This window comes from Pipistrellus kuhlii, unplaced genomic scaffold (assembly GCF_014108245.1).
Source record: "Pipistrellus kuhlii isolate mPipKuh1 unplaced genomic scaffold, mPipKuh1.p scaffold_m20_p_25, whole genome shotgun sequence".
Taxonomy (NCBI): domain Eukaryota; kingdom Metazoa; phylum Chordata; class Mammalia; order Chiroptera; family Vespertilionidae; genus Pipistrellus; species Pipistrellus kuhlii.
Genome location: NW_023425524.1, coordinates 688,199 through 715,491, shown reverse-complemented (window position 1 = coordinate 715,491; position 27,293 = coordinate 688,199). Strand labels below are relative to the sequence as shown.

At 52.4% G+C, this 27,293-nt stretch overlaps 1 protein-coding gene across 1 annotated transcript; it reads right to left on the bottom strand.

Annotated features, from left to right (window-relative positions):
- Positions 1 to 1,003: 1,003 nt before the first annotated feature.
- EDARADD (EDAR associated death domain) lies at positions 1,004 to 17,224 on the bottom strand. The gene is made up of 6 exons (XM_036453370.1): positions 17,194 to 17,224; positions 12,577 to 12,635; positions 11,195 to 11,234; positions 6,107 to 6,165; positions 5,201 to 5,243; positions 1,004 to 1,436 (listed from the first exon to the last, which is right to left on the bottom strand). Exons 1-6 carry the CDS (start codon positions 17,222 to 17,224, stop codon positions 1,030 to 1,032), a joined length of 639 nt encoding a protein of 212 aa, XP_036309263.1. The 3' UTR covers positions 1,004 to 1,029.
- Between the last annotated feature and the right edge of the window lie 10,069 nt (positions 17,225 to 27,293).

Here is a 27,293-nt window from a genome sequence, read left to right as displayed (position 1 = left end):
TGGCTGGAGAGCCGCAGTTTGCCGTCCCCTGATCTAGGCTGTCCTCCTTTAGTGGTGAGTCCCTGCAGGAGCTCCCTCTAGTGGTACCACCAGGTGCAGCACCCACTCACCTGGAGCTCCTGCTTAGCATCTCTCCCAGGAGACCTGCCTCCCTGTGTTTATGGGGCGTGCACGGCGTGGGGGGGCGGGGGGGGGGGGAGAGGAGCAGGGAGGAGGAAGATCGACCCCACCCCCCAGAGCAAAGAGAACAATCTCATCGATTCTTTGGGCCCGTGTCATTGTGTCCTTAGAGTGACAAGGGTAGAAAAACCAAAGTGTTATTGCATATGAAAGACAACCCCACACCCTGACTCTGCACCTGTCGGTGAAAACAGGAAGCAGTCATTGGCCAGAGGCTGGGAGAGAGAAGGCCCTGGGCACAGAGAGGGAATCTGACTCGAGAAATGAGTGAACGGCTCCAGAATGAGGGACACAGCCCGGCCGGCGTGGCTCCGTGGCTGATCATCCGCCTAGGAACCAGGTCAGGGTTCGATTCCCCGTCAGGGCACAGGCCCGGGTGGCGGGCTCCGTCCCTAGTAGGGGGTGTGCAGGAGGCAGCCGATCCACGGTTCTCTCTCCTCATTGGTGTTTCTCTCTCATCATGGGTGTTTCTCTCTCCCTTCCTCTCTGAAATCAATAAAAAAAAAATATTATTTTTTTAATTAAGTGTTTTGTTCTACTTTTCATTTATTTTTTTTTAATATATTTTATTGATTTTTTTTTTACAGAGAGGAAGGGAGAGGGATAGAGAGCTAGAAACATCGATGAGAGAGACACATCGACCAGCTGCCTCCTGCACACCTCCCTCTGGAGGTGCGCCCGCAACCAAGGCGCACGCCCTTGACCGGAATCGAACCTGGGACCCTTCCAGTCCGCAGGCCGACGCTCTACCCACTGAGCCACACCGGCATCGGCTAAAAAAAATATATATATATTATTAAAAAAATAATAAAGGCACAGATTCACGTTGTCCGCGGCGAGGACCGGGGCCTAGGAGTTCCGGGGGTGGTCGCCGCGCGCCCGCTTGGGCCACTCCTCGTCCAGCCAGCGGCGCAGCTCGCGTTCCACGTCGGCGCGGTGGTAGAGCCGGCACAGCTCCAGGAGCTGGCCCACCGGCCGCTGGCTGTTGCGCAGCAGGAACTCCAGCGTGGGGCTCTGCGGCCGCTGCTCCAGGAAGTACAGCTCGTCGTAGCGCATGCCCCAGCGGCTGGCGAAGTTCCTCCAGTTCTTGATGGTGGGGTGCACGGGGTCCAGCTTGATCCGGATCACGTCCAGCAGGTCCTGGTCGTTGAGCAGGTCGCTGATGGTGGGCGGCCGGGGCGAGCAGGCGGAGCAGGCGCAGCCGTCCCCGCAGGACTGGGCCTCGCGGGCGGCCTTGGCCTTGACCTCGCTGGCGTCTGCGGGACAGACAGGACAGCGCACGCCCGTCAGCCGGGGGCCCGGACGAGGCCCTCGGCTCTCCAGGCCCTTCCTTCCTTTTTTATTTTTGGTGTTTTTTTAATATATTTTATTGAGTTTTTACAGAAGGGAAGAGAGGGATAAGAGCTAGAAATATTGATGAGAGAGAAACATCGACCAGCTGCCTCCTGCACACCTCCTACTGGGGATGTGCCTGCAACCAAGGTACATGCCCTTGACTGGAATCGAACCCGGGACCGTTCATTCCGCAGACCGACGCTCTATCCACTGAGCCAAACCGGTTTCGGCCACCCCCCCCCCTTTTTTTTTTAAGATGTATTTTTATTGATTTCAGAGAGGAAGGGAAAGGGAGATAGAAATATCCATGATGCCCTAACCGGTGTGGCTCAGTGGATAGAGCGTCGGCCTATGGACTGAAGGGTCCCAGGTTCGATTCCGGTCAAGGGCATGTACCTTGGTTGTGGGCACATCCCCAGTAGGAGGTGTGCAGGAGGCAGCTGGTGGATGTTTCTCTCTCACTGATGTTTCTAGCTCTCTATCCCTCTCTCTACCTTTCTGTAAAAGAACAATAAAACATTTTTTTTTTAAAGAAAGAAATATCAATGATGAAAGAGAATCATGGATCAGCTGCCTCTTGCACGCCCCCTACTGGGGATCAAGCCCACAGCAACCCGGGCCTGTGCCCTGACTGGGAATCGAACCGTGACCTCCTGGTTTCTAGGTCGATGCTCAACCCCTGAGCCATGGCCAGCCGGGCCCTTTTTTCTTTCTTTTTATATATTTTTTATTGATTTCAGAGAGGAAGGGAGAGGGAGAGGGAGAGAATCATTGATGGGCTGCCTCCTGCACTCCCCCTACTGGGGATCGAGCCCACCACCAGCCCATGCTGTAGGCACCCAATGGGGATGCTGCACACCCTGCCCCCCTCCTCCCCCCCGGATGTTGGCTCCACTTCAGAGGCAGCCCTGGGGGTGGAGAAAGCGCAGATAAAGACAAAGAGATTATACGGTGGCCATACATTAAAAAAATAAATAAGTAAAAAGAACGCTTTCTGGCGTTATCAGCGACCACTCATTCCCCAACCCTGGATACGGAGTGAATATTCCAGTTTTCGGGGTGTGTGCAAAGGCCTCTAAAGGATTGTGCAATCCTTCACACACACACACACACACACACACACACCCCCGGCGGGCTGTGCTTGGCACCAGAAGCTGCCAGGCCTGACATGTGCCGTGGGGGGATCGGGGTTGGGGTGCGGGCAAGCGGGGGCCTGCGGTCTGCCCCGCCAGACGGGAGACCTGCCCATGTACTCGGCCCTCCGGAGCACCGGTCCCGAAAGAAAGCTCGGTGTCCCAGGCCTTACTGCTCCGTGTACCAGGCCTTACTGCTCCGTGTACCAGGTCTTACTGCTCCGTGTACCAGGCCTTACTGCTCCGTGTACCAGGTCTTACTGCTCCGTGTACCAGGTCTTACTGCTCCGTGTACCAGGCCTTACTACTTCGTGTACCAGGCCTTACTGCTCTGTGTACCAGGCCTTACTGCTCCGTGTACCAGGCCTTACTGCTCTGTGTACCAGGTCTTACTGCTCCGTGTACCAGGTCTTACTGCTTCCGGCACAGCAGCCCGTCCGTGGCCATCGAGAGCCCGTCCTATGTGAGCGTAGACGGGACACAATGGACAGACAGTTCAGATGGGAAGGAAGAGCCTGGATGGGGCCGGCGTGGCTCAGGGGTTGAGCATCGACCTACAAACCGGAAGGCCACGGTTCGATTCCCGGTCAGGGCACAGGCCCGGGTTACGGGCTCCATCCCCAGGGTGGGACGTGCAGGAAGCAGTGATCCATGATTATTCTCTCTCATCATGGATGTCAATCTCTCTCTCTCTCTCTCTCTCTCTCTCTCTCTCTCTCTCTCTCTTTCTGTCCTCTCCTCTCTGAAATCAAGAAAAATGTATTTTAAAAAAAAAGTAGAGAAGAGTTCAGGCATCAAGCAGGCGCTTTGACAAGGTGTGTGTGTCAGTCATTAAAACAACCATTAAGAAACAGATCCCTCTGGTTGGGCTCAGTGGATAGAGCGTCGGCCTGCAGACTGAAGGGTCCCAGGTTTGATTCTGGCCAAGGGCACAGGCCCAGGTTGTGGGCTTGATCCCCAGTAGGGGGTGTGCAGGAGGCAGCTGATCCATGATTCTCTCCCATCATGGATGGGATGTTTCTCTTTCTCTCCCTCTCCCTTCCTCTCTCAAATCAATAAAATATTTTTTTTTTAAAAAAAAGCCGAAACCGGTTTGGCTCAGTGGATAGAGCGTCGGCCTGCAGAATCAAAGGTCCCAGGTTTGATTCCGGTCAAGGGCATGGACCTTGGTGGCGGGCACATCCCCAGTGGGGGGTGTGCAGGAGGCTGCTGGTCGATGTTTCTCTCTCATCGATGTTTCTAGCTCTCTGTCCCTCTCCCTTCCTCTCTTTAAAAAAAAAAAAAAAAAAAAATCTATAAAATATATTTTAAAAATAAAATAAAAGGAAAGAAAACAGTGGTGGGACGTCCCGCTGTGAAGTCTGGGGCTGGCAGGTCACAGGCGGGTCACTGAACAGTCAGTTGGCTGTGAGCTGGGACAAGAATTCACACAGGTTGCGATTAGCGGAGCCCAGTGGGGGTGCTGGCAGGGGATCAGAGGGACCCTTAACGGGGCCCCCTTCGGGCGGGGTTTTTCAAGCGCGACTCCCCCGGGGGTTCCCCTCTCAGGGGCTGGGTGCCCCCGGGAGCGCTCAGATCATCACCGGGAAGGTCCCTCAGGGTCCCCGGCCTCCGGCCTGCTCAGACAGTCAGACAGGAAGCATGTCACAGTGGCCCCTTTGCCCACGGCGAAACCCCGGGTCCTGGAATGAGCTCGGGGCAGGAGGATCGGATCCGGAGCCCGCACCGCACCGCACCGCCCCGGCCTGCCCCGGGGAGTCGAACCCGGCCGCAGAGCTGTGGATTCGGGTGCACACTCACCTTTGTCTCTCCGTGTGGTCGCACATGTGGTTGGAAATGAATGTCAAAGAGGCCAGGTCATGGCTTTGGTGACATTGGGACACACACACACACCCACACCCACACATTTTCGTCAGAGGCCGCTAAATGCTAGGAGCTGGAAAACGGATTATTATTTTTCACCCACCAGGAAACTGGCCCCAGGGCTGTGGGTGGGCGCTGGATCCCCACCGACAGGAAAGACTTCATTTTCTCTCAAACAGCCTTTTAAGGAGACAGCGGCGCTGGGGGGGAGAGGGAGGGAGGCAGCACCAGGCAGCCTGGCAGACGGATGGCGCTCCTGTCTGCTCTCAATGGTGTGCCCTGCTGTCCCTTGAAAAGTCATCCTCGCACCCTGACCGGAGTGGCTCAGTGGATAGAAAGAGAGCGTCAGCCTGCAGACTGAAGGGTCCCAGGTTCGATTCCGGTCGAGGACATGGACCTTGGTTGCGGGCACATCCCCAGTGGGGGGTGTGCAGGAGGCAGCTGATCGATGACTATCTCTCATCGATGTTTCTAACTCTCTCTCTCCCTCTCCCTTCTGCTCTGTAAAAAATCAATAAAATATATTAAAAAAATAAAAATAAAGTTACCCTATCCATTAATAGTGACCTTAACTCGTGCAGGGTTCCTAGGTGGTCCTACACCACTTAGTTGATTTGCGTTCAGGTCAGCTGACATTTCACATGTTAGTGTGTGTGTGTGTGGGGGGGATTAGCTCTCAACACGTTTACCTGTGAGGGGGTCTCCGGGGGTGTCTGCAAAGCCGTTTTCTTCCTAGAAACCAAAAAAAACACCGTCACACCCGTGCAGGGATGGAGATGTTATCAGATGCGAGAGAATCATGGATCGGCTGCCTCCTGCACGCCCCCACTGGGGATGGGGCCCACAACCCGGGCCTGTGCCCTGACCGGGAATCAAACCGTGACCTCCTGGTTCCTAGGTCGACGCTCAACCACTGAGCCACGCCGGCCCAGCAACCGGGCAACCCATCTGGCTCTTTTAATGTCTAAGGACACCCACGCCCAGCCAGTACCAGCTGGAATAAACCAGGGGAGGGGTCCGGCCCTGGGGGGGTGGGTACTGACTTCAAATCTCTACCAGGAAAGGGTTCTTGATGAAACCTGGTCTGACATGTCGGACTGCCCTGTTCGGCCCCAAATGTCCTCCCTCGGCATCAATCAAACAAGGCTCTTGCTCTTTAAGCTACAAACTTTAAGTCACGAAAAGAGCGAATATCCGACGTTCCAAAGAGCGTGTTTTCCGTTGGCTTTGACTTCCCGAGCCACAGGGAGGGTTTTTGTGTGTGTGTGTGTGTGTGTGTGTGTGTGTGTGTGTGTGTGTTTTGTTTCGTCTTAAACGTCTCTCGCCTGGTGAGCACCCTTTGTTCTGGCTGCCAAGCTGGTTTCAAAGAGCCTGCCTGGCCCTCCAGCCGCTGGAGCACATCCCGCCGATGGGACACACAGCAGCCACCCGCAGGGAAATCCAAGAAGCACGCCCGCCTTCCTGGTTCCTAGGCCGATGCCCAGTCCCGGAGCCATGCTAGCTGGGCTGTGTGTTCATTCTAGAGACAAGGTCATTCCTTAAGCTCCCCGGTCCCGCACACCGGAGGGTAAAACTGTAACTGGCGTTATCCTCACCTGCGGGTGCACGGCAGGGTTCGTCGGGCCGCCCAAAGGAACTGGATCGCCTTCTTCCGCTGGAAAGACAGACACAGAGCTCGGTAGGAGGAAGCACAGAGAGGGGAAAGACCCAAGACATTTTTCCCTCAAAATGTGGAGTGAGCCAAAACCGGTGTGGCTCAGCGGATAGAGCATCGGCCTGCAGACTGAAAGGTCCCAGGTTTGATTCCGGTCAAGGGCATGGACCTTGGTTGCGGGCTCCATCCCCAGGGTGGGGCGTGCAGGAGGCAGCCGATCCAGGATTCTCTCTCGTCATGGATGTTCCCCTCTCTCTCTCCCACTCCTGTCTGAAAACAACATATGTGTGTGTGTGTGTGTATGTGTGCGCGCGCGCGCGCGTGTGTTAAAAAACTAGCAGCCATTAAATTGTTAAGTTATTGGATGCAAATTTTGGAGCAAGCTTTTAAACGTCTGGGCCTGGTTCATGACCTCTGCAAGGATGTATGTCTTTGGCGATAAGAATCCCTGCGCCTGATAACCCCGTCCCCCACGCAGGAGGGCGGAAGACAGACCCAGTGTACGTGCTCAGAGCCGCCGTATTTGCCAACTCATCACCACCTTCGAGAAGGTTTTGCAAAACTCAGATTCTAGGAGAAAGCCAGCAGCACCATCGCTGCAGGTCCAGGTTGCTAGGCAACAATCTTGCTCTTTCAAAACAGGAAACCTCTTCAAGGCCGATCAGAGATCCGCAGAGAGAGGGGGCCGTGACAGTGCAGTCCCGGAGCCCCTGCGGCTCATCCTTTTTCTAGAACAGCCCGCCTCTCTGCTGCTCTGACAGTCCCCGGCACTGATTGGCACAATTCTTTTTTTTTCTTCTTCTTTTTTTAAATATATTTTATTGATTTTTTACAGAGAGAAAGGGAGAGGGATAGAGAGTGGGAAACATCGATGAGAGAGAGACATGGATCAGCCGCCTCCTGCACACCCCCCTCTGGGGATGTGCCCGCAACCAAGGTACCTGCCCTTGACCGGAATCGAACCCGGGACTTTTCAGTCCGCAGGCCGACGCTCTGTCCACTGAGCCAAACCGGTTTCGGCTGCACAATTCCGTTTTCATAAAAAATATGTTTTTCATTTCAGAGAGGAAGGGAGAGGGATAGATTAAAAAAAAAAACCAATGATGATGCCCAAGCTGGTTTGGCTCAGTGGATAGAGCATTGACCTGCGGACTGAACGGTCCCGGGTTCGATTCCGGTCAAGGGCATGGACCTTGGTTGCAGACACATCCCCTCAGTAGGGGGTGTGCAGGAGGCAGCTGATGGATGTTTCTAACTTTCTATCTCTCTCGCTTTCCCTTTGTAAAAAAAAAAATTCAATGAAATGTATTTTTTTTTTTTAAAGTCAATGATGGGAGAGAATCATGGATGGACTGCATCCCGCACGCCCCACACTGGGGATGGAGCCACCAATCCGGGCATGTGCCCTGACTGGGAATCCAACCTCGACCTCCTTGGGGTTCACAGGTCGATGCTCAACCCACTGAGCCACACCAGCCAGGCGGCACAATTCTTTTGCCAGATTCCCTCCGTCCGTCCGTCTGATGCTTGCGTGTGTCAGGCACTTCCAGACTCGGTCCGTGCACTTCTCTCTCTCTCTCTCCTCTCTCTCTCTCTCTCTCTCTCTCACACACACACACACACACACACACACACACACACACACACACACACGCATCCTAGGAGGTGGATGCTAACGTGTCCTCCCTGCTCTATAGGGGAACTGAGGCCTGCTGTCACCGCTGGATCCGCTCAGGCTGGCGTGACCGAGCTCTGCTCTCCCTCCCCCTCCACCGGGCCTCGCCGCGGGCACACCCAGTCCTGCAGCTTCTCAGTCCGGCCCTCAGGTAAGTGTTAGCCTGCAGGCTCCCTGGCCTGACCCCAGACCCCCCACACCCCGCCCCCCATCATGATTTCTGGTAGCAGGGCCCAGATCTGAACCTGAAACAAACCCCCCAGTTATTTACCAATAGCTAAGACAGCCCGCGTGCCCATCGGCAGAGGAGCGGGTAGCAAAGCTGAGACATTTAGGCTATGGAATGCTTTGCAGCTGTAACAAAAAAAAAAGAAAAAAAAAAAGATGGACAGGCCGAAACCGGTGTGGCTCAGTGGATAGAGCATCGGCCTGTGGACTGAGGGGTCCCAGGTTCGATTCCGGTCAAGGGCATGTACCTTGGTTGCAGACACATCCCCAGTGAGGGGTGTGCAAGAGGCAGCTGATCGATGATTCTCTCTCATCGATGCTTCTAACTCTCTATCCCTCTATCTTCCTCTCTGTAAAAAATCAATAAAATATATTAAACAAAACAAAACAGTGAGCCCAGCTGAGGTGGCTCAGTGGTTGAGCATCCACCTAGGAACCAGCAGGTCACAATTCGATTCCCGCTCAGGGCACAGGCCCGGGTTGCAGGCTCGATCCCCAGTGAGGGGTGTGCAGGAGGCAGCCGATGGATGATTTTCTCTCATTGATGTTTCTGTCTCTTTCCCTCTCCCTTCCTCTCGGATATCAAGAAAAATATATAGCCGAAACCGGTTTGGCTCAATGGATAGAGCCTTGGCTTGTGGACTGAAAGGTCCCAGGTTCGATTCCGGTCAAGGGCATGGACCTTGGTTGCGGGCGCATCTCCAGTGGGGGGGGTGCAGGAGGCAGCTGGTCGATATCTCTCATCGATGTTTCTAACTCTCTATCTCTCTCCCTTCCTCTCTATAAAACATCAATAAAAAATATATATTTTTAAAAAATGAAAATATATAAATCACATAAAATAAAATGTAAACTCCCCAGAGGACTCTTCATCTGGTTATCCCCTGGGTGCCACCCAGGACTGGGCCCTGCCCGTGCCTGTGAGCCAGAGAACCCCACCCCGGGGTGGGGGGTCAAACACCCATAGTCTCCCTGGAAGGGCAGGACAGAGTGTGCGCCCGCCAGAGCCCCCCTCAGAGCCCGGGCCGGGCTCCCACGTGGCCCTCCCTCTCTCCCTCACCCCTGCCATTCCCGGGACACCCCCAGCAGGCACACGGATACAGCGTGTGATTCCGGGGAGCAGAGCGGGGAGCCTGGTGAGCGGGGACGGAGAGGGGGGGACACCTGGCAGAGCCACGGGGGCCCAGCGGGCGCTCCCGCCCACCCGGTGCCCCCGCAGTGCCCCGCTGTGATGCAGGCTCTGCTGGGAACCCCGCCACGCCTGCCGGGAAGCCTCCCCCCAGGAAGCGGGGGCAGGACGGGCCCCGAAGGTGGTCAGATCTGTCATGCCCTCCCTGCCACTCCGGGGAGCCAGCCGAGCCCAGGGCCTCGCTCCCTCCTGGGGGACCGCGGGCAGCTCTGGCCCCTCTGCCATCTGCACCCCCAAAGCGCCTGCCTGTGGGCAAGGATTTCTACTCAGGGGCCTGACAAGCACCCCTCCTTCGGTCACCGAACCGGCTTTCCTGTGGTTTGGGTGGAAGTCACGGTAAACCCTCCCCGTCCACCACCCCGCTCCCTGCAGGCCCGGAGCCCTCCAGCCTCCGGCCGACCACACCTGGTCCCGCCGACCGCACGGCCACACGGCTCCTGGCACCGCTGGCCCTGAAACTGGCTGTGGGTGCTGGGGGAGGCCCCCCCCCCCCCCCCCCCCGTGAGCAGCACCAGGGGAAACTGGGGGTGTCAGGGACCAGATGACCACCCCGTGGGGAAAGCCTGCTGCCGGAACAGAAGACTCAGAGGAGGGAGGGAGGGACGTGCCCGCAACCAAGGTGCATGCCCTTGACCGGAATCGAACCCGGGACCTTTCAGTCCGCAGGCCAACGCTCTGTCCACTGAGCCAAACCGGTTTCGGCGATTTATTTTTCTTGATATCCGAGAGGAAGGGAGAGGGAAAGAGACAGAAACATCAATGAGAGAGAATCCTGGATCGGCTGCCTCCAGCACGCCCCACACTGGAGATCGAGCCTGCAGCCCGGGCCTGCGCCCTGATCGGGAATCGAATTGTGACCTGCTGGCTCCTAGGTGGATGCAGCCAGCGCCTCCGGCCAATGCAGGAAGCTAGTGGCACCCCAAGGCCTTAAGCCAATCATCTTTCCCCGCCACACATCCTCTTTTAAAAAAATATATTTTATTGATTTGTTTACAGAGAGAAAGAGAGAGGGATAGAGAGTTAGAGACATTGATGAGAGAGAATCATCGATCAGCTGCCTCCTGTACACCCCCGACTGGGGATGTGCCCACAACCAAGGTGCATGCCCTTGACCGGAATCGAACCCGGGACCCTTCAGTCTGCAGGCCGACACTCTATCCACTGAGCCACACTGGTTTCAGCAATCTTTCCCCCTTTTTAAATGAACTTGAGTTCGATTTTTTGTCACATGCCACCCAGAGTCCCGGGCCTCGCCATGTTAGAAACACCGTGGGAACCGGACCTATAGCGGGGGAAGGGGTAGATTTTAATGAGCAAATGCACGCTGAGCCCAGCCATCCCCAGGGAGGCGGGGGGGGGGGGGGGGTGTGGAGGGGGGAGCATCCGCCAGCGCCTTCACCGGAATCAGGTGTGGTCGGCCGGAGGCTGGAGGGCTCTGGCCCCGGCTGGGCCTGGAGGGAGGGAGGGAGGGGGGTGACGGGGTGGGGAGGGCATACAGTGACTTCCACCCAAACCACAGGAAAGCCGGTTCGGTTACCAAAGGAGGGCTCACCCTGGCCGGTGTGGCCCAGTGGATAGAGCATTGGCCTGTGGACTGAAAGGTCCCGGGTTCTAGTCCAGTCAAGGGCACATGCCCTTGGGGGATGGATCCCCAGCATGGGGTGTGCGGGAGGCAGCCGATCCATGACTCTCTCTCCTCATGGACGTTTCTATCTCTCTCTCTCCCTTCCTCTCTTGTAAAAATCATTAAAAACGTATTTCTTAAAAAAAACAAAAACAAAAAAACTCATGCCTGAGGTAACCAGCAAAGACGCCATGAACTCAATGACTGGTACGTCTGTCTCACCATCTTAAATAACGAAAAATCGCTTGGGCTAGCGCTTTGTTCACGATTTGAAACCACCACCAGTTGGAGCAGCCGCAGTAACCGTACGTACCTTTAGGGGGTCCCGTGTCCTGGATGGGGTACTTGTCGGACTGCAGAAACCAACAGGAGAGGAGAGTTAGTTTTAAACATCACAGTCACTCATACACACGGCCACAGCCAAGAGAAAGCTCTGTCTTGCGAAAGTCACGATTTCATTAATTTTTTAAATATATATATTTTGATTTTTTTACAGAGAGGAAGAGAGAGGGATAGAGAGTTAGAAACGCCAATGAGAGAGAATCATCGATTAGCTGCCTCTTGCACACCTCCTACTGAGGATGTGCCCACAACCAAGGTACGTGCCCTTGACCAGAATCGAACCTGGGACCTTTCAGTCCGCAGGCTGACGCTCTATCCATTTTAATTTAAAGCTTTGCATGTGTTTAGCCTTGGACTTCTCCTTCAGGCTGACCCAGAGCCTGTTTGTATTCTTTTTTTTTTTTTTTTTTTTTTTTGTGTGTATATATATATATATATATATATATATATATATATTGATTTCAGACAGGAAGAGAAAGAGGGAGGGAAGGAGAGAAACATCCATGATGAGAGAGAGAATCATGGATAGGCTGCCTCCTGCACACCCCCCAGTGGGGATGGAGCTCGAAACCCTGCCATGTGCTCTGACCGGGAATCGAACCCTGACCTCCTGGTTCCTGGGTGGACGCTCACCACTGAGCCACACCAGCCGGGCTGTGTTCTAGACTTAGAGAAGCCAGAGCAAGGCTGATGAGAAGCTGGTGTTGGGACAGGAGGCAGAACAGCCTTCCGAGCTCCCGCAGCTCTGACCCGACACACACTTCCTATCCTGTCCACGGGCCGGGCTTCCCCCTACTTCCTGGTTTACAAAGGGGAGCCTTTAGCCCTGGCCGGTGTGGCCCAGTGGATAGAGCGTCGGCCTGCAGTCTAAGGGGTCCCAGGTTCGATTCCGATCAAGGGCATGTACTTTGGTGGCGGGCACATCCCCAGTAGGGGGTGTGCAGGAGGCAGCTGATCGATGATTCTCTCTCATCGATGTTTCTAACTCTCTATCTCTCCCTCCCTTCCTCTCTGTAAAAAAAAAAAAAAAAAAAAAATCAATAAAATATATATAAAAAATGAATAAATTGCCGAAACCGGTTTGGCTCAGTGGATAGAGCGTCAGCCTGCGGACTGAAGGATCCCGGGTTCAATTCCGGTCAAGGGCATGTACCTTGGTGGCAGGCACATCCCCAGTGGGGGGTGTGCAGAAGGCAGCTGATCGGTGATTCTCTCTCACCGATGTTTCTAACTCTCTATCCCTCTCCCTTCCTCTCTGTAAAAAAAAAAAAAAAATCAATAAAATATATATAAAAAATGCATAAAATAAAATAAAAACCGTAAAGATGGGGAAAGCTGGGAAGCAGGACCTACCACGTGGAAGGACAGCGTGCTGGGGTCCGTGTCCTCCACGGGCTCCGCGGCCACGCGGGCTGCAGGGAAACACAAGCGGGAGAAGCTCGTTAGTGGGAAGCACGCGTGTCCTCTCATGACCGTCTTCACGCCTCGGTCACGCCAGCAGAGACACAATGAGAAGGGGCGGCTTCCGGCTGCGCCAGAAGGAGACGAAGACAGACTTCTTTTTTTTTTCTTTTCTTTTTTTTTTCTTTTACTTTTTTTTTTATTAAATTATTATCTGTGTACATATTTTACCATTGCCCCCCTCCCATACATGCTCTCCCTCCGCAGAGTTTTGTGTCCGTTGGTTATGCTTATATGCATGTATACGAGTCCTTCGGTTGATCTCTTATCTCCCCCAGATCTCCCTCCGCTCCCCACTGTCATTGCCTCTACATCTATCTGTTGGTTCATCCGTTTATAATGTCCTTTATTATCCATAAATGAGTGAGGTCATGTGGTGTTTCTCTTTCATTGACTGGCTTATTTCACTCAGCATGATGTTCTCCAATTCCATCCAGGTTGCTGCAAATTTTTTAGTAAATCTTTATTGTTCAGATTATTACAATTGTTTCTCTACCCCCGCACTCCTCCATAGTTCCCCTCCACCTGGTCCCCACTCCACCCTCTGCCTTTACCTACCCCCCCCCCCGTCCTCATCCATAGGTGTATGATTTTTGTCCAATCTCTTCTGTACCTCCCCCCCCACAGACACCCCTTTCCCCCTGAGAAGGATCAATCCCCTTCCATTCTATGCCCCTGATTCTATTCTAGTCACCAGTGTATTCTGTTCCTCAGATTTTTAATTCACTTGGCTTTTAGATTCACTTGTTGATAGATATGTATTTGTTGTTCATAATTTTTATCTTTACTTTTTTTTTTTACGATTATGGATAAGTACCGTATTTTTCGGACCATAAAACGCTCCGGACCATAAGACGCACCAGTTTTTAGAGAAGGGAAATGAAGAAAAAAAGATTCTGAAACAAATAGTGTCCTAAAATATTTTATGTGCATTAAAACCCAACATCACAGTCATAAACACATGTAATCAACCCTGTAAAGTAAACAGCAGCATTTAGAACCATTTTAGAGCCGGGCAAGCACACAGAGACCACACAGAGCCGGGCAAGTAAAAAAACTTTTTTTTTAAAGTATATGTGTAGGCTATATTTGGACCATAAGACACAGGGACTTTTCCCCCCACTTCTGGGGGAGAAAAAGTGCGTCTTATGGTCCGAAAAATACGGTATCTACAAACACTGAGTTACAAATAACCACAAACCACGCAGGCGTGGCCCGGACGGCCCTCCTCCTGAATCCGATTAGGACCTCAAGCAGGAGTGAGTGAATTTGACTCCTGCTTCCTCCCGTTTCCTGCCCCTCTGCGATCTATTTTTATCATATTAAAATATTCAACGTCGCCCTGGCTGGTTTGGCTCAGTGGATAGAGAATCAGCCTGGGGACTGAAGAGTCCCAGGTTCAGTGCTGGTTGGCACATGCCCAGGTTGTGGGCTTGATCCCCAGTTGGGGGTGTAAAGGAGGCAGCCAATCAGTGGTTCTCTCTCATCATTGATTTTCTATCTCCCTCTCCGTCTCCCTGGCTCTCTGAAATCAATAGAAAAATATTTTTAAAAAATTAAAAGAAAATAAATAAAATATTAAGTGTCTGAATGTGGTTCAGGTGAACTATTCAAGTCAAGCATCCTCACAGGCCATAGCTGGTTTGGCTCATCGGATGGAGCGTTGGCCTGAGGACCCAAGGGGCCCGAGTTCAATTCCAGCCAAGGGCACGTACCTCGGTTGCAGGCTGAATCCCCGTTCTGGTTGGGGTACCGATGTGTGTCTCTCACATCGATGTTTCTCTCTGTGTGTCTCTCCCCTGCCCCCTTCCACTCCCTCTAAAAATCAATGGGAAAATATCCTCAGGTGACCGATTAACAAAAATATCTCACAGAATCTTTTTTAAATGTATTTTTAATCCTTAGTCGAGGATGTGTTTTTTTATTATTAATTTTATTTTAAAAATTTATTTATTTTTTAAATGATATCTTTATTGACTTCAGAGAGGAAGGAAGAGGGAGAGAGAGAAGCATCCATGATGAGAGAGAATCATGGATCGGCCGCCTCCTGCATGCCCCACTCTGGGGATGGAGCCCACAACCCGGGCCTGTGCCCTGACCGGGAATCGAACCGGGACCTCCTGGTTCCTAGGTCGACACTCAACCACGGAGCCACGCCGGGTGGGCCCAGCATCAACCCTAAATGCACCATCTCATCTACTCATCCTCCTCTCTAAGACCCACATCTCAAGGTCAACAGTTCCTAGACATTGTCTTCAAGGACGTTCAAGGTTCTGCTCGAATGGCGTCTTTTCAGAGAAAACAAAGACAGAAGCGAGTCTGTTTCCCAAATTCCCAGCATCTGGAGTCCAGGGGGGGGGAGCTTTTGGATTTTTTTTAAATACATATATATTTTTATTGATTTCGGAGAGGAAGGGAGAGGGAGAGAGAGAAACATCAATGATGAGAGAGAATCATTGATCGGTGGCCGCCTGCACGCCCCGCACTGGGGATGGAGCTTGAAACCCAGGCATGTGCCCTTGACTGAAAATCGAACCCAGGACCCTTCAGTCCGTAGGCTGACGCTCTGTCCACTGAGCCGCACCGGCCAGGGTGCCTTTCGTGCTTTCTATGGAGAATAACAGGGATGCCCAGCCGGCATGGCTTAAGTGCTGACCTATGAACCAGGAGGTCACGGTTCAATTCCCAGTCAGGGCACATTCCCAGTGTGGGGCGTGCAGGAGGCAGCCGATCCATGATTCTCTCCCATCGTTGATGTTTCTGTCTCTCTCTCTCCCTTTCCCTTCCTCTCTGAAATCAATTTTTAAAAAAAGATTTTTTTTTAAAGAAAAGGTCACTGTGACCACCGTTTGGCGAACGGGTTGGTGGAAGGCACACGTGGGTGTGAAACGCGATCTGGGAGCTGAGCTGGGAAACGAGGCGCGAGAGGACGGAAGCCCTGGGAGGGGTGGGGAAGGGAGCGGCCATCTGCCAAGCTCCAGAGGCAGCACCGCGTGGGCATCTTTTCAAAAGTGCGAGGGGGGCCCTGACCGGTGTGGCTCAGTGGATGGAGCGTCAGCCTGGGGACCAAAGGGTCCCGGGTTCGATTCCGGTCAAGGGCATGTGCCTTGGTTGCGGGCGCATCCCCATTAGAGGGTGTGCAGGAGGCAGCTAATCGATGTTTCTCTCTCATCGATGTTTCTGGCTCTCTATCCCTCTCCCTTCCTCTCTGTAAAAAAAAAAAAAATTGTGTATATATATATATATATATATATGTATGTATATATATATACTTTTTAAAATATATATATATTTTATTGATTTTTCACAGAGAGGAAGAGAGAGATAGAGAGTTAGAAACATCGATGAGAGAGAATCATTGATCAGCTGCCTCTTGCACACCCTCTAATGGGGATGTGCCTGCAACCAAGGTCCATGCCCTTGCCCGGTATCGAATCCGGGACCTTTCAGTCCGCAGGCTGACGCTCTATCCACTGAGCCAAACTGGTCCCGGCTATATATATACTTTTTAAAAGAAAGAAAATCCAAGTGAGATTGGAGAACCTTCAGACTCTGGCCTTCCTAGCAGGCACACACACACAGTATATATATATACTTTTTCATCCTCTCCAGAGTTTCCCCCACTGATTTTTAGAAAGAGTGGAAGAGAGAGGAGAGGGAGAGACAGAAAGAGAGGCATCACAGCCACTGGCTGCCTGCTGCACGTGCCCTTGACCGGAATCGAACCCGGGACACCTCCAGGGACACCTTCAGTCCCCAAGCTGACGCTCTATCCACTGAGCCACACCGGCCAGGGCTAGACAGTATTTTACAGCAAGGACAGGACTAGAGGCCCATCTAATCAGAGACACCCAGCCCCCCCACCCGTAGGTAGGGTCCCCCAGGTGGACCAGGCTCTTGTTTCGGAGACGCTGGTGTGCATGCAATAGCTCGAGGGCTCTAACAGTGTTCCCCAAAGTGCGGTACGTGCACCCCCAGGGGTGCGGGAAGAGTCAGGTGGGGGTACGGGTTGCACCGGAGTTTGGTGGGGACACGCACTGCACCGTGCTTAGCTGCGCCTCATTCTGCGTTCTCATGAGCACGAGGGGGACTCCGCGTTACGAAAATTATAGAAGGGGCGCCCGTATGCCAATAGTTTGGGAAACACTGCTGTAGACCAAGCCCATTTCGCACAAGTGACCTGAGAGGCAGATGAGCCAGGAGGCCTGGGAGAGGGAGGCAGGGAGAGGCCGGGCCGGGGAATCCACCTTCCTCTCCGCCGGCGCTGGAGGACTTGTCCCAACCTGGCGGGCGCGGGGCAGGAGCGCAAACAAAAGCGCAGGGCGGGGGGCGGAGGGGGCGGAAGGCGAGCCGGGGCAGAGATCGGGGTACGGGATGGGGGGGCGGAGGACCTCGTGCCAAGGTCCCCCGATCGGCCCCGCGAGGCCCCGGGCCCGGCGCCCCTCGGGGGTCCCCGGGACTCGGGCCCCAACCACCGCCCCAGGTGAGCGCGGCGCAGCGCCCCGTTACCTGCGCGCAGGGGGTCCTCCGGCGAAGCCATGGGAGGGGCAGGTGGATGGGGAGACGGCGCCCGAGGGGGCCCCGCAGGCTCCGGGCGGGAGGAGCGGCGGCGGGGACCCGGGAGCCTGCGATCGGGGCGCGCGGGGCTCACGCCGGCTGCGCCCCTCCTCCAGCCCGGCTCCCTCCCGCTGCTGCTCCTCCTCCTCCTTCTCCTCCTCCTTCCCCCTCCTCCTGGCTCCTCCTCGCGCGCACTTCCTGCTCCGGCACCTAGGGGAACCCCTCAGCCGCGGTCCTGGGTCCCTCCTGCAGCGGCGGGACCGGTCGGGTGCCCTGTGCGCACCCCCAGCCTCGCCATCCTCCCCGCCCGCGCGCCTGCCCGCTGCGCCCAGGTCCGAGCAGCGGGGGCACCGCCCGCACAGCCCGCACAGACCCGCCCGGCCCGGCTCAGGCTCCGGGGCTGAGCGTCCACCTGGGACCCTGGAGGTCACCACTCCATTCCCGGTCAGGGCACCTGCCTGGTTTGGGCTGGATCCCCAGTGCGGGGCGTGCAGGAGGCAGCCGATCCATGATTCTCTCTCATCATGGATATTTCTTTTCTTTTCTTTTTTAATGTTTTATTGATTTTTCACAGAGAGGAAGAGAGATAGTTAGAAACATCGATGAGAGAGAAACATCCATCAGCTGCCTCCTGCACACCCCCCACAGGGGATGTGCCCGCAACCAAGGTACATGCCCTTGACCGGAATCCACCCAGCCAAACCGGTTTCAGCCATCATTGATATTTCTAGCTCTCTTCCCCTCTCCCTTCCTCTCTGAAATCCATAAAAAATATTTTTAAGCTGAATGATGAGAGAGAATTATTGATCGCTGCCTCCCGAACACCCCCCCCCCCCCCAACCTGGGGTTCGAGCCCGAAACCAGGTGCCCTTGGCCTGAATCGAACCTGGGACCCTTCCGTCCGCAGGCCGACGCTCTATCCACTGAGCCACACCGGCTAGGGCTTAGTGCACAATACGAACAGGTCCTTGAAAAGGAGCCGCCTCTCGCTAAAACCTCAGCTCCGATGAGCACCGCAGGCAAGCACCGCAGGTCTACATACCCTCCTGGCGTCCGGGGCCTGGCCGGGTGGTCCAGACGCCCATGGCGCTCTCCCGATGGGCTTTCTCCTCCGAAACGTGCTACGAAGGCATGAGGCGCCCGCCCCGTGTCTCCGGAGAGAAATGCCGTCCAGAGGGACGCTTCCCCGGGGAAATTTGGGGGTGGGAGGACCCACTTCCTCTCCGTCCGCCCTCTGGTGAGCAGGGAAATTCTCTTCTGAGTGTTTTCTCTCAGAATCGGTGCCGAGGCTGGGTGTGTGGTGGTTCGTGCTTCTCGTTTATGGAAGTGTCACCGCGGGTGCTTATCAGGCCAGGCTATCTGATGAGCAGCCCAAGCTGAGGAAATGGAGCCTTGCTCTAGAGATGGTTTGCTTTTGAAAGCTCTAAACTACGTATTCCATCTTTATATTAAAAATTATATATATTTTAATTGATTTCAGAGAAGGAGAGGGAGAGAGAGATAGAAGCATCAAGGATGAGAGAGCATCATGGATCGGCTGCCTCCTGCAAGCCCCACACTGGGGATCAAGCCCACAACCCAGGCCTGTGCCCTGACCGGGAATCGAACCCTGACCTCCTGGTTCAAAGGTCGACATTCAACCACTGAGCCACACGGGCTGGGCTCTTATGTCAAATAGAAGGTAAGTGGCAGAAATGCATCTTAAGGTTCGTTTTTAAAATATGCATTTTTTTTTTCAGAGAGGGAGAGAGAGATGGAAACATCTATGATGAGAGAGAATCATCGGTTGGCTGCCACCTGCACACCCCTTCCTGGGGACTGAGCCTGCAACTCAGAATCAAACCATGACCTCCTGATTCATAGGTCGGCGCACAACCACTGAGGCATGCTGGCCGGGCATTAATTTTTTAAAAGAAAGACTGGATATAAACATTGATTTTTATTCCCTTTCATTCCATTTCATTGAACCGCCTTTCTTATGAATTGCAACCATACCCACAATTACCTTTATTTTCCCCACAGGCTGTGTAAACTATCCTATGTAATAAAAGGTTAATATGCAAATCCACCGAATGACAGAAAGACCGGTTGCTATGACACACACTGACCACCAGGGGGCAGACGCTCAATGTAGGAACTATCCCTCGGTGATCAGTGTGCTCCCTCAGGGGGAGTGCTGCTCAGCCAGACTTGGGATCACAGCTGGAGCTTTTTCAGCCTCTGCAGCAGCACTAAGGAGGTCCAACTGACGGCTTAGGGGGACCGGGCCTAAGCCATCAGTCTGACATCCCCCGAGGGCTCCCGGCCTGCGAGAGGGTGCAGGCCAGGCTGAGGGACCACCCCCTCCCTAGTGCACAAATTTTGTGCACCGGGCCTCTAGTAAAATATAATGCAAACGAAAGCTATTATTGCGACAACTGAAAAAAAAGTAATTTAAAAATAATTTTTAGGCACCAGAGTTCCCGAAGGGGTCTGACACAATCTATTTGCTATCACACTACACCTCCTTGCTTCTCCTCTTATTGCTGCTCGGGGTGTTTGAAAAACACTCTTTACCATGGACATTTTCAACATCTCTCGACAGCACCTCATATGCATGGATCTCGGAATCACGTGTTCAGTTTCCTGCGGCCATGACCAGGCTGTTCTGGAACTTCCAGTTTTCCTTTCCCCAAAAACAGGGCTTGCAGACGTGGTAACCATGGAATCAGACGTTGCATTTCACTCACACACCTGTCACCATGAGCTGGTGCTACTTTATTATTTTTATTTATTTTTTTAATATATTTTATTGATTTTTTACAGGGTTAGAGAGCTAGAAACATCGATTAGAGAGAAACATTGACCAGCTGTCTTCCTGCACACCCCCCACCGGGGATGTGCCCGCAACCAAGGTACATGCCCCTGACCGGAATCAAACCTGGGACCCTTCGGTCCGCAGGCCGACGCTCTATCCACTGAGCCAAACCGGTTTCGGCAGTTGGTGCTACTTTAGCAAGTAACCAAAACCTGGAGTCTGTATGCATTTGCAGACAAAAGCATTGGACATGATTTTTCAGGCACCAGGGAGATGGGAAATACGGTTTGGAGAAGTGGCACGTGAAAATTGGTGTTTTTGGAGGATTAGCCTGGCAGCTGCGTGGAGGGGAGAACAGAGCAGGGAGGGGACGCAGGCGGAGAGACCATTTAATCTTTAAACACACTGTAATTTATCGCAGTTCAATGCGCGTCCTTGTCCTAGGAGACGCATATTTTAGAATGCAAGATGTTCTTCCGTTGCCTGGCTAAGCGTTCATGGTTTTCCCTTAATGTATAACCGTGATGTATTCCAAAAAGGTTAAACGAGCCCTGGCCGGTGTGGCTCAGTGGGTAGAGCATCGGCCTGTGAACTGAAGGGTCCCGGGTTCGATTCCGGTCAAAGGCACATGCCCGGGTTGTGGTTCAATCCCTGGTCAAGGCACTTACAAGAATCAACCCATGGCCCGGTTGGCGTGGCTCAGTGGTTGAGCATCAACCTATGAACCAGGAGGTCACAGTTGTATTCCTGGTCAGAGCCCATGGTGGGGTTGCAGGCTCCATCCCCAGTGTTTGGCGTGCAGGAAGCAGTCGATCCATGTTTCTCTCTCATCACTGATGTTTCTGTCTCTCTCTCTCTCCCTCTCCCTTCCTCTCTGAAATCAATAAAAATATATATATATATATTAAAAAGAAAAAAACAAAACACCTGAGATCCAACTCACTCAAGTCAGTGAGGGGAGACCTGCTTTGTGTTTGCTGTTAAAAGGGCAGACGAGCAGGGGAGCTGGTGTTAGTAGGGGCCAACCACAGACGGCAGGGGTGGCGCTGAGAGGGGTTTCCTGTGCTTCGTACCCCACAGGCTCAGGCTGGTGACTCAGAAATCTAGACGGTGATCAGTCACTTAAAAAATTAACCGTGTACACGGTCACTTAGAATTTATCCTGAACGAATCCACGAAGGCGGACTTGGACCCACCTGAGTCCGTGGTCGGCAAACTGCGGCTCTCGAGCTACATGAGGCGGCTCTTTGGCCCCTTGAGTGTGGCTCTTCCACAAAATACCACGGCCTGGGCGAGCCTATGTTGAAGAAGTGGTGCTAGAAGGAGTTTAAGTTTAAAAAATGTGGCTCTCCAAAGAAATGTCAATCGTTGTGCTGTTGATATTTGGCTCTGTGGACTGATGAGTTTGCTGACCACTGGCCTGAGTCAACTGAGAAACGATTAGACTAGGAAGTGGGTTTCTCTTGGAAGAGAGAAAGCTTGAATCATGGGGCACCCATAGCTCCCTTGCTACCAATAACTGGTGGGGAGCAGAGACCCCATTTCAGCAGCAAATAAAGCTATGATGGAACCACGAATACAGTTAGTTAAAACTGTGTAAAACACATTGCAAAAACTACACAGCTTTACCAAAAAAAAAAAAAAACAACAAATTTTGTGCACCAGGCCTCTAGTAAAATATAATGCAAACGAAAGCTATTATTGCGACAACTGAAAAAAACCCAACCCAACAAAACCACAAAAATAAATCTGGTTAATAGGTAAGAAGTCTCTATATTGTAAGGAGAGTCGTGATTCTCTCGTTAATCTATAGATTCAATATAAACCAAATCAAACTAGCGGGATTTTCATGGACATGAGACTGACTGCAAATCCACATGGAATGGTAAATCAAGATAATTTTGAAAAAGAAAAAAAGAGGGGATTTGACCTGCAAGATGATATTGTAAAGCATTGGTACTGCCCGGCCGGCGTGACTTGGTGGTTCAGCATTGACCTATGAACCAGGAGGTTGCCAGTTCGATTCCCAGTCAGGGGCCTATGCCTGGGTTGCAGGCTCAATCCCCAGTAGGGGGCGTGCAGGAGGCAGCCAATCCATGATTCTCATCACTGATGTTTCTATATCTCTCTCACCCTCCCTTCCTTTCTGAAATCAATAAAAATATGTTTTCTAAAAAATAAAAAATAAAAAATGGAAACATGCTAAACTCACAGCCAGGTCTGATCATGGCCGTCTCTGGGAAATGGGGGAAGAGCCAGGGCTGGGCGGGAGTAATTCTTAAAGAGACCTTAGCTTTGTTTCAAATGTTCTGATTTTACATATGAATAGCTATGTGTGTCTATCTTGTGTGACTTAAAATCATCTCAAATAGAAAATGTAGACATGGTTTTCACAAAGGGGCCTGCTTCACCCAATCAGTCCTGACCTGTTTATCCCCCTCACGGTTCCACAGTCATTTGCAAAGACTTCGGACTATTTGCATGTTTAATTAAACAGGAAACGAAGAGCTGGTATTTTCCATTTCACAGGCTACATTGCGGTGAGCCTCTCTCGGACGCCTGGAGACTTCTCCTCTCTGGCTTATTAGCATCTCCCTCCTTTGCGTCACAATATTTCCATCCTTTTTAAGTAACAAATGGGCTTCTGTTATCAATCAAGGGAGAAAAAGAATGAGCGAGGAGAGTGCAGTGCACCAGAGGGAAGGTAGGGGGCAGCAAAGGCCCACGAGGGAGCTAAGGTTCCTCTTGGACCTGAACCACCGGAAACCAACAGCCCTGACAGCAGGCGACTTTCTCCTTAAGTCGGCACCATTGGCGCCGTTCGCATGGAGAGAAGTTTAACGCGGGTGAAGCAAGGAGAATTTTATCTTATTTATTTACATATACTTTGGCCCTAGCCAGTTTGGCTCAGGGGACAGAGCGTCAGTCTGCAGACTGAAGGGTTCCAGGTTAGATTTCGGTCAAGGGCATGTACCCTGGTTGCGGGCACATTCCCAAGTAGGCAGCTGATCGATGTTTCTAACTCTGTCCCTCTCCCTTCCTCTTTGTAAAAAATCAATTCATATATATATACCCCGTGTTTCCCTGAAAATAAGACATCCTCTGAAAATAAGACCTACTTACAGGTTTCCTTCTGAGTGAAATATAAGGCATCCCTCCCCGAAAATAAGGCCCCCCCCCAGGCTAACCATGAGAAATTTGGTCCACTGATTCTGAAAGAAATGGAGTCCCAAGAAATTCACCAGGAAATTCAGGAATTGGATTGTGATGATGATGTTCCAGAAGATGCTGACATGATTATCATTGAATAAATGAGTAAATTCTTGATACTATAGGATTCACAGTTTGTCTGGTTTGTGTTGACAACGACCGTACTACCGTACCATATACAGGTGATAAATTTCCTTTATTTTCATTTAACAATAAATGTGTACCGTATTCTTCTTCATGGAAAAATAAGACATCCCCTGAAAATAAGACCTAGCGCATCTTTGGGAGCAAAAATTAATATAAGACACGGTCTTATTTTCGGGGAAACAGGGTATATATATATATATATATATATCCCTTCCTCTTTGTAAAAAGCAATTGACTTCAAAGAGGAAGGGAGAGGAAGAGAGAGAAACATCAATGATGAGAGAGAATCGTTGATCATCATTCGGCTGCCTCCTGCACGCTCCAACTGGGGATGGAGTCTGAAACCCGGGCACGTGCCCTGGACCGGAACCGAATCCGGGACCCTTCGGTCTGCGGGCCATTGCTCTACCCACTGAGCCACACCAGCTGGGGCCCAGCATTCTCTTTAGTGGGTACACAGTTCAATGAAGAGCCAATCAACGTTGTTAACGGACTGCTGTTCCTTTGTTAGTGCAATTTGGGGTTCAGTTTAATCTCAGAAGACACCTCCCTCGGGACCAGGTGGCTTGGGGACTGCTACACAGACAGAGTGGGGAGCACCTTTGTTCGGGGGGGCTGGTGAAGTCCAATTCCTGGAGGCCCATCACCCCGGGAGTTTGGGGTGCTTTTTCCCCAAGCACGATCTGCAGCGTCTGCAGCTAACGGTTTGGGATGAAGGGCTTGGGACTCGCGTAGAGACCTTGGGGAGCAATCAGCGTGAGCTGGGGGTTTGCGTTTCCCAGATACTGCCAAGCACCCTGCGATCCTGGGGGTGGATGGCTTGGTGAAGCCGTGACTTCTTTATTTATTTTTATTTATTTTTATTTTAATACATCTTTATTGTTCATTCTCACGAAGGAAGGAGGTGCTCGCTGATGAGTGGTTCCAAATGAGAGTCGAGGTAACGGGGTGGAAATTTAACAGCCCCGGTCATTTTCCCGCTGAGCGGGGACTAACGAACCTCCTGAGGCCTGGCTATCTGTCTTGTTTAAACTATATTTGTAGATGGAGTGCTGACAACGGCAATTGTGGGTTTTGTGTGTGTGTGAGTGTGTGTGTGTGTGTGTTTTAAGGAGATTTCTACTTCCCCTTTGTTACAAAGGGAGTTTTTGCTGGAGGATAGGATTTCTGAATTTACCCAGGGAAAGTTCTTCCCCCCTTTCCTTTTGACCAGAAATGGGGATTAAAAGCAATTAAACCGAAGAACGTGGCGGGCCTTCGGCGGGTGAGGAGCTATTGTGAACGTATCCCTGCTTCTCTGCCCTGTTGACTCAGCTGCGATGCTCTCAAGCATTCTCACTTCACAGCCTCAACGCTGATAATCGCGAGCCAGATTTGTTTCCATTTCCACAGGAGTTTGCACAGTGACCTGCGGTTTGGATAAGCCGTTTGGATAACAAACATAGGGGGGTATTGCTGGGCGTTAATAGGTCATGTGATCAAGGCGGGGGTGTGTGTGTGTGTGTGGGGAATCTATTCAAGCGAAACAATTGGGAAAACTGGAGTCAAAATGCTGCCAATTCCTTCCTCGCCCCTAATTTCTATAACACAAAAGACTTCAGCGAATCGCCGTGTTCTGTATGGCCACCTGCACGTTGGCGGTCCGACTGGACCCACAGTCTCCCCCCCACCCCGCCCTTCTTGCCCCCACCCCCACCCCCCATCCCCATCCTAGACAGGGCCCAGGGCCCATCACAGTGAGAACGACACCAAGAAGGTTTGTACAACAGAAGAATAAACCTCCAGGAAGCAGAGACAGGGTCACAGACAAAGGTCACGGACAAGGTCACGGGCACTGACTGCAGGGAGGGGAAGGCAGAGGAGGTCACAGGTGCTCCCAGTGGCTGCTGGAGGGTTAGATGGCACCACCTGTCAACGGAGAAGCACTCAGAAGGCTGCCAACTGGCGTGGCTCCGTGGCTGAGCATCTTCAATTTATGAACCAGGAGGTCACGGTTACATTCTCAGTCAAGGGCACAGATCCGGGTGGCGGGCTCCATCTCCAGTGTGGGGCGTGCAGGAGGCATGGCAGTGAGAAAAGGGACTTAGCTCATTCGTGACTCAGATCGCTGAAATGGAATCGCTTTGTACAAAGTTAGTGTGAGGGGGACGGAGACTAAGAGGAGTCTCAGTGCAGACTTTCAACCCACAGGCTGTGCAAATAAGGCCCGGGGCCCGGGACCTGGGCACTTCCTCGCCCGGGGATAAGGGGTCCCGGCCCTGAGGACTTGCCACCTGAGTGGGTATTGTCTCCCTTGCCAAACACGTGTGCACTCTCTTTTACTTTTACTTTTCTTTTTTAAAAAAAAATATACTTTATTGATTTTTTACAGAGAGGAAGGGAGAGGGATAGAGAACTAGAAACATCGATGAGAAAGAAACATCAACCAGCTGCCTCCTGCACACCCCCTACTGGGGATGTGCCCGCAACCAAGGTACATGCCCCTGACCGGAGTCCAACCTGGGACCTTTCGGTTCTCAGGCCGACACACTATCCATCAAGCCGAACCGGTTTCAGCATTCTTTTTTTTTAATATATATATTTTTAATTGATTTCAGAGAGGGAGAGACAGAGAAACATCAATGTGAGAGCGACACATTGATTGGTTGCCTCCTGCAGGCGCCTGGACCAGGGCTGGAGATTGAGCCTGCAACCAAGGCATGTGCCCTTGACCGGAATCGAACCGGGACCCTTCAGTCCTCAGGCCGAGGCTCTACCCACTGGGCTGCACTCTCCTTTGTTCTGCTGACGTGTGTGCCTCTTATGGCCCCTGGCCCACCCTCTGCTGTGTCTGTCTTGTGGGGGCGGGGAGGGGGGTTCCCCGAGAGCTAGGGGCACAGATGCCCAGCACCTGTGAGAGCTGGTGCGCTCCCCCTGTGCCTGTGTGAGCCCAGAAGCTCTCCTCCCAGGCCGTGGGCTGTCGTGTTGTCTTTGGCGACTGGGAGACCCAGCGTGGCCGAGTTCAGGCTTCAGATAAGAAGCGGCTGATGAACTTGCTCAACAAAAACAAACAAAGGCGGGGACAGGGTGTCCCTGAGAATGGCTACCCACGGGAACGGCCCAGAGTTTGGTTTTGAATACGAAACGCAGCTTAATAAGCACAGTTTTTATAATTATGCCAAGTGTGTGTACACATTTTTTTTTTGGGGGGGGGGGACCCTGTCACTCGGGAAGTTAGAGAACACCCTGCCCTGTGAACAGTGCCCTGCAAATAGCACTGCCTGTCCATTCTTAATGATCAACACTCAATGATCAATACTATATGATTAGGAGTTACTACCTTATCATATATTTATGGTAATCCTCACCTGAGGACATCTTTCCATTGATTTTTATTTTTGTTTATTCTTATTCTTATTATATTATTTGTTTGTTTTAAATCCTTAAAATATAAATCAGACATCACACTACTATAACAGTCTCATTGGGGGCAGGGTTTCCATTGGTTTTTAGAGTGAGTGGAAGGGAAGAGGGAGTGAGAGAGAGAGAGGAGCATCGGTGTGAGAGGGACACAGCCTTTGGTTGCATCCCTTTGGGGCGCTCCCACCAGGGCTGGGGATACAGCCCACAACCCGGAGGTCTCGAACCCAGGATCCTTCAGACCGCAGGCGGATGCTCTGTGCACTGAACCACACCGGCCAGGGCCATCCACCCTGGAATACATTCCGAGGGGAGCACCCTGGTATTCCCGTACAGACGGGGAGACGGAGGCACCCAGCGCTTCAGGAACCTGTCTGGGATCCCATGACCAGCTCGGATGTCTGCAGGTGAGTGGCTGGGCGCTGTCTACATCGCTCCCAGGTTTTTCCTGTGCATTTATCTCCATTCTCACATTTCCTTAGGAACTTCGGGGTTTGTT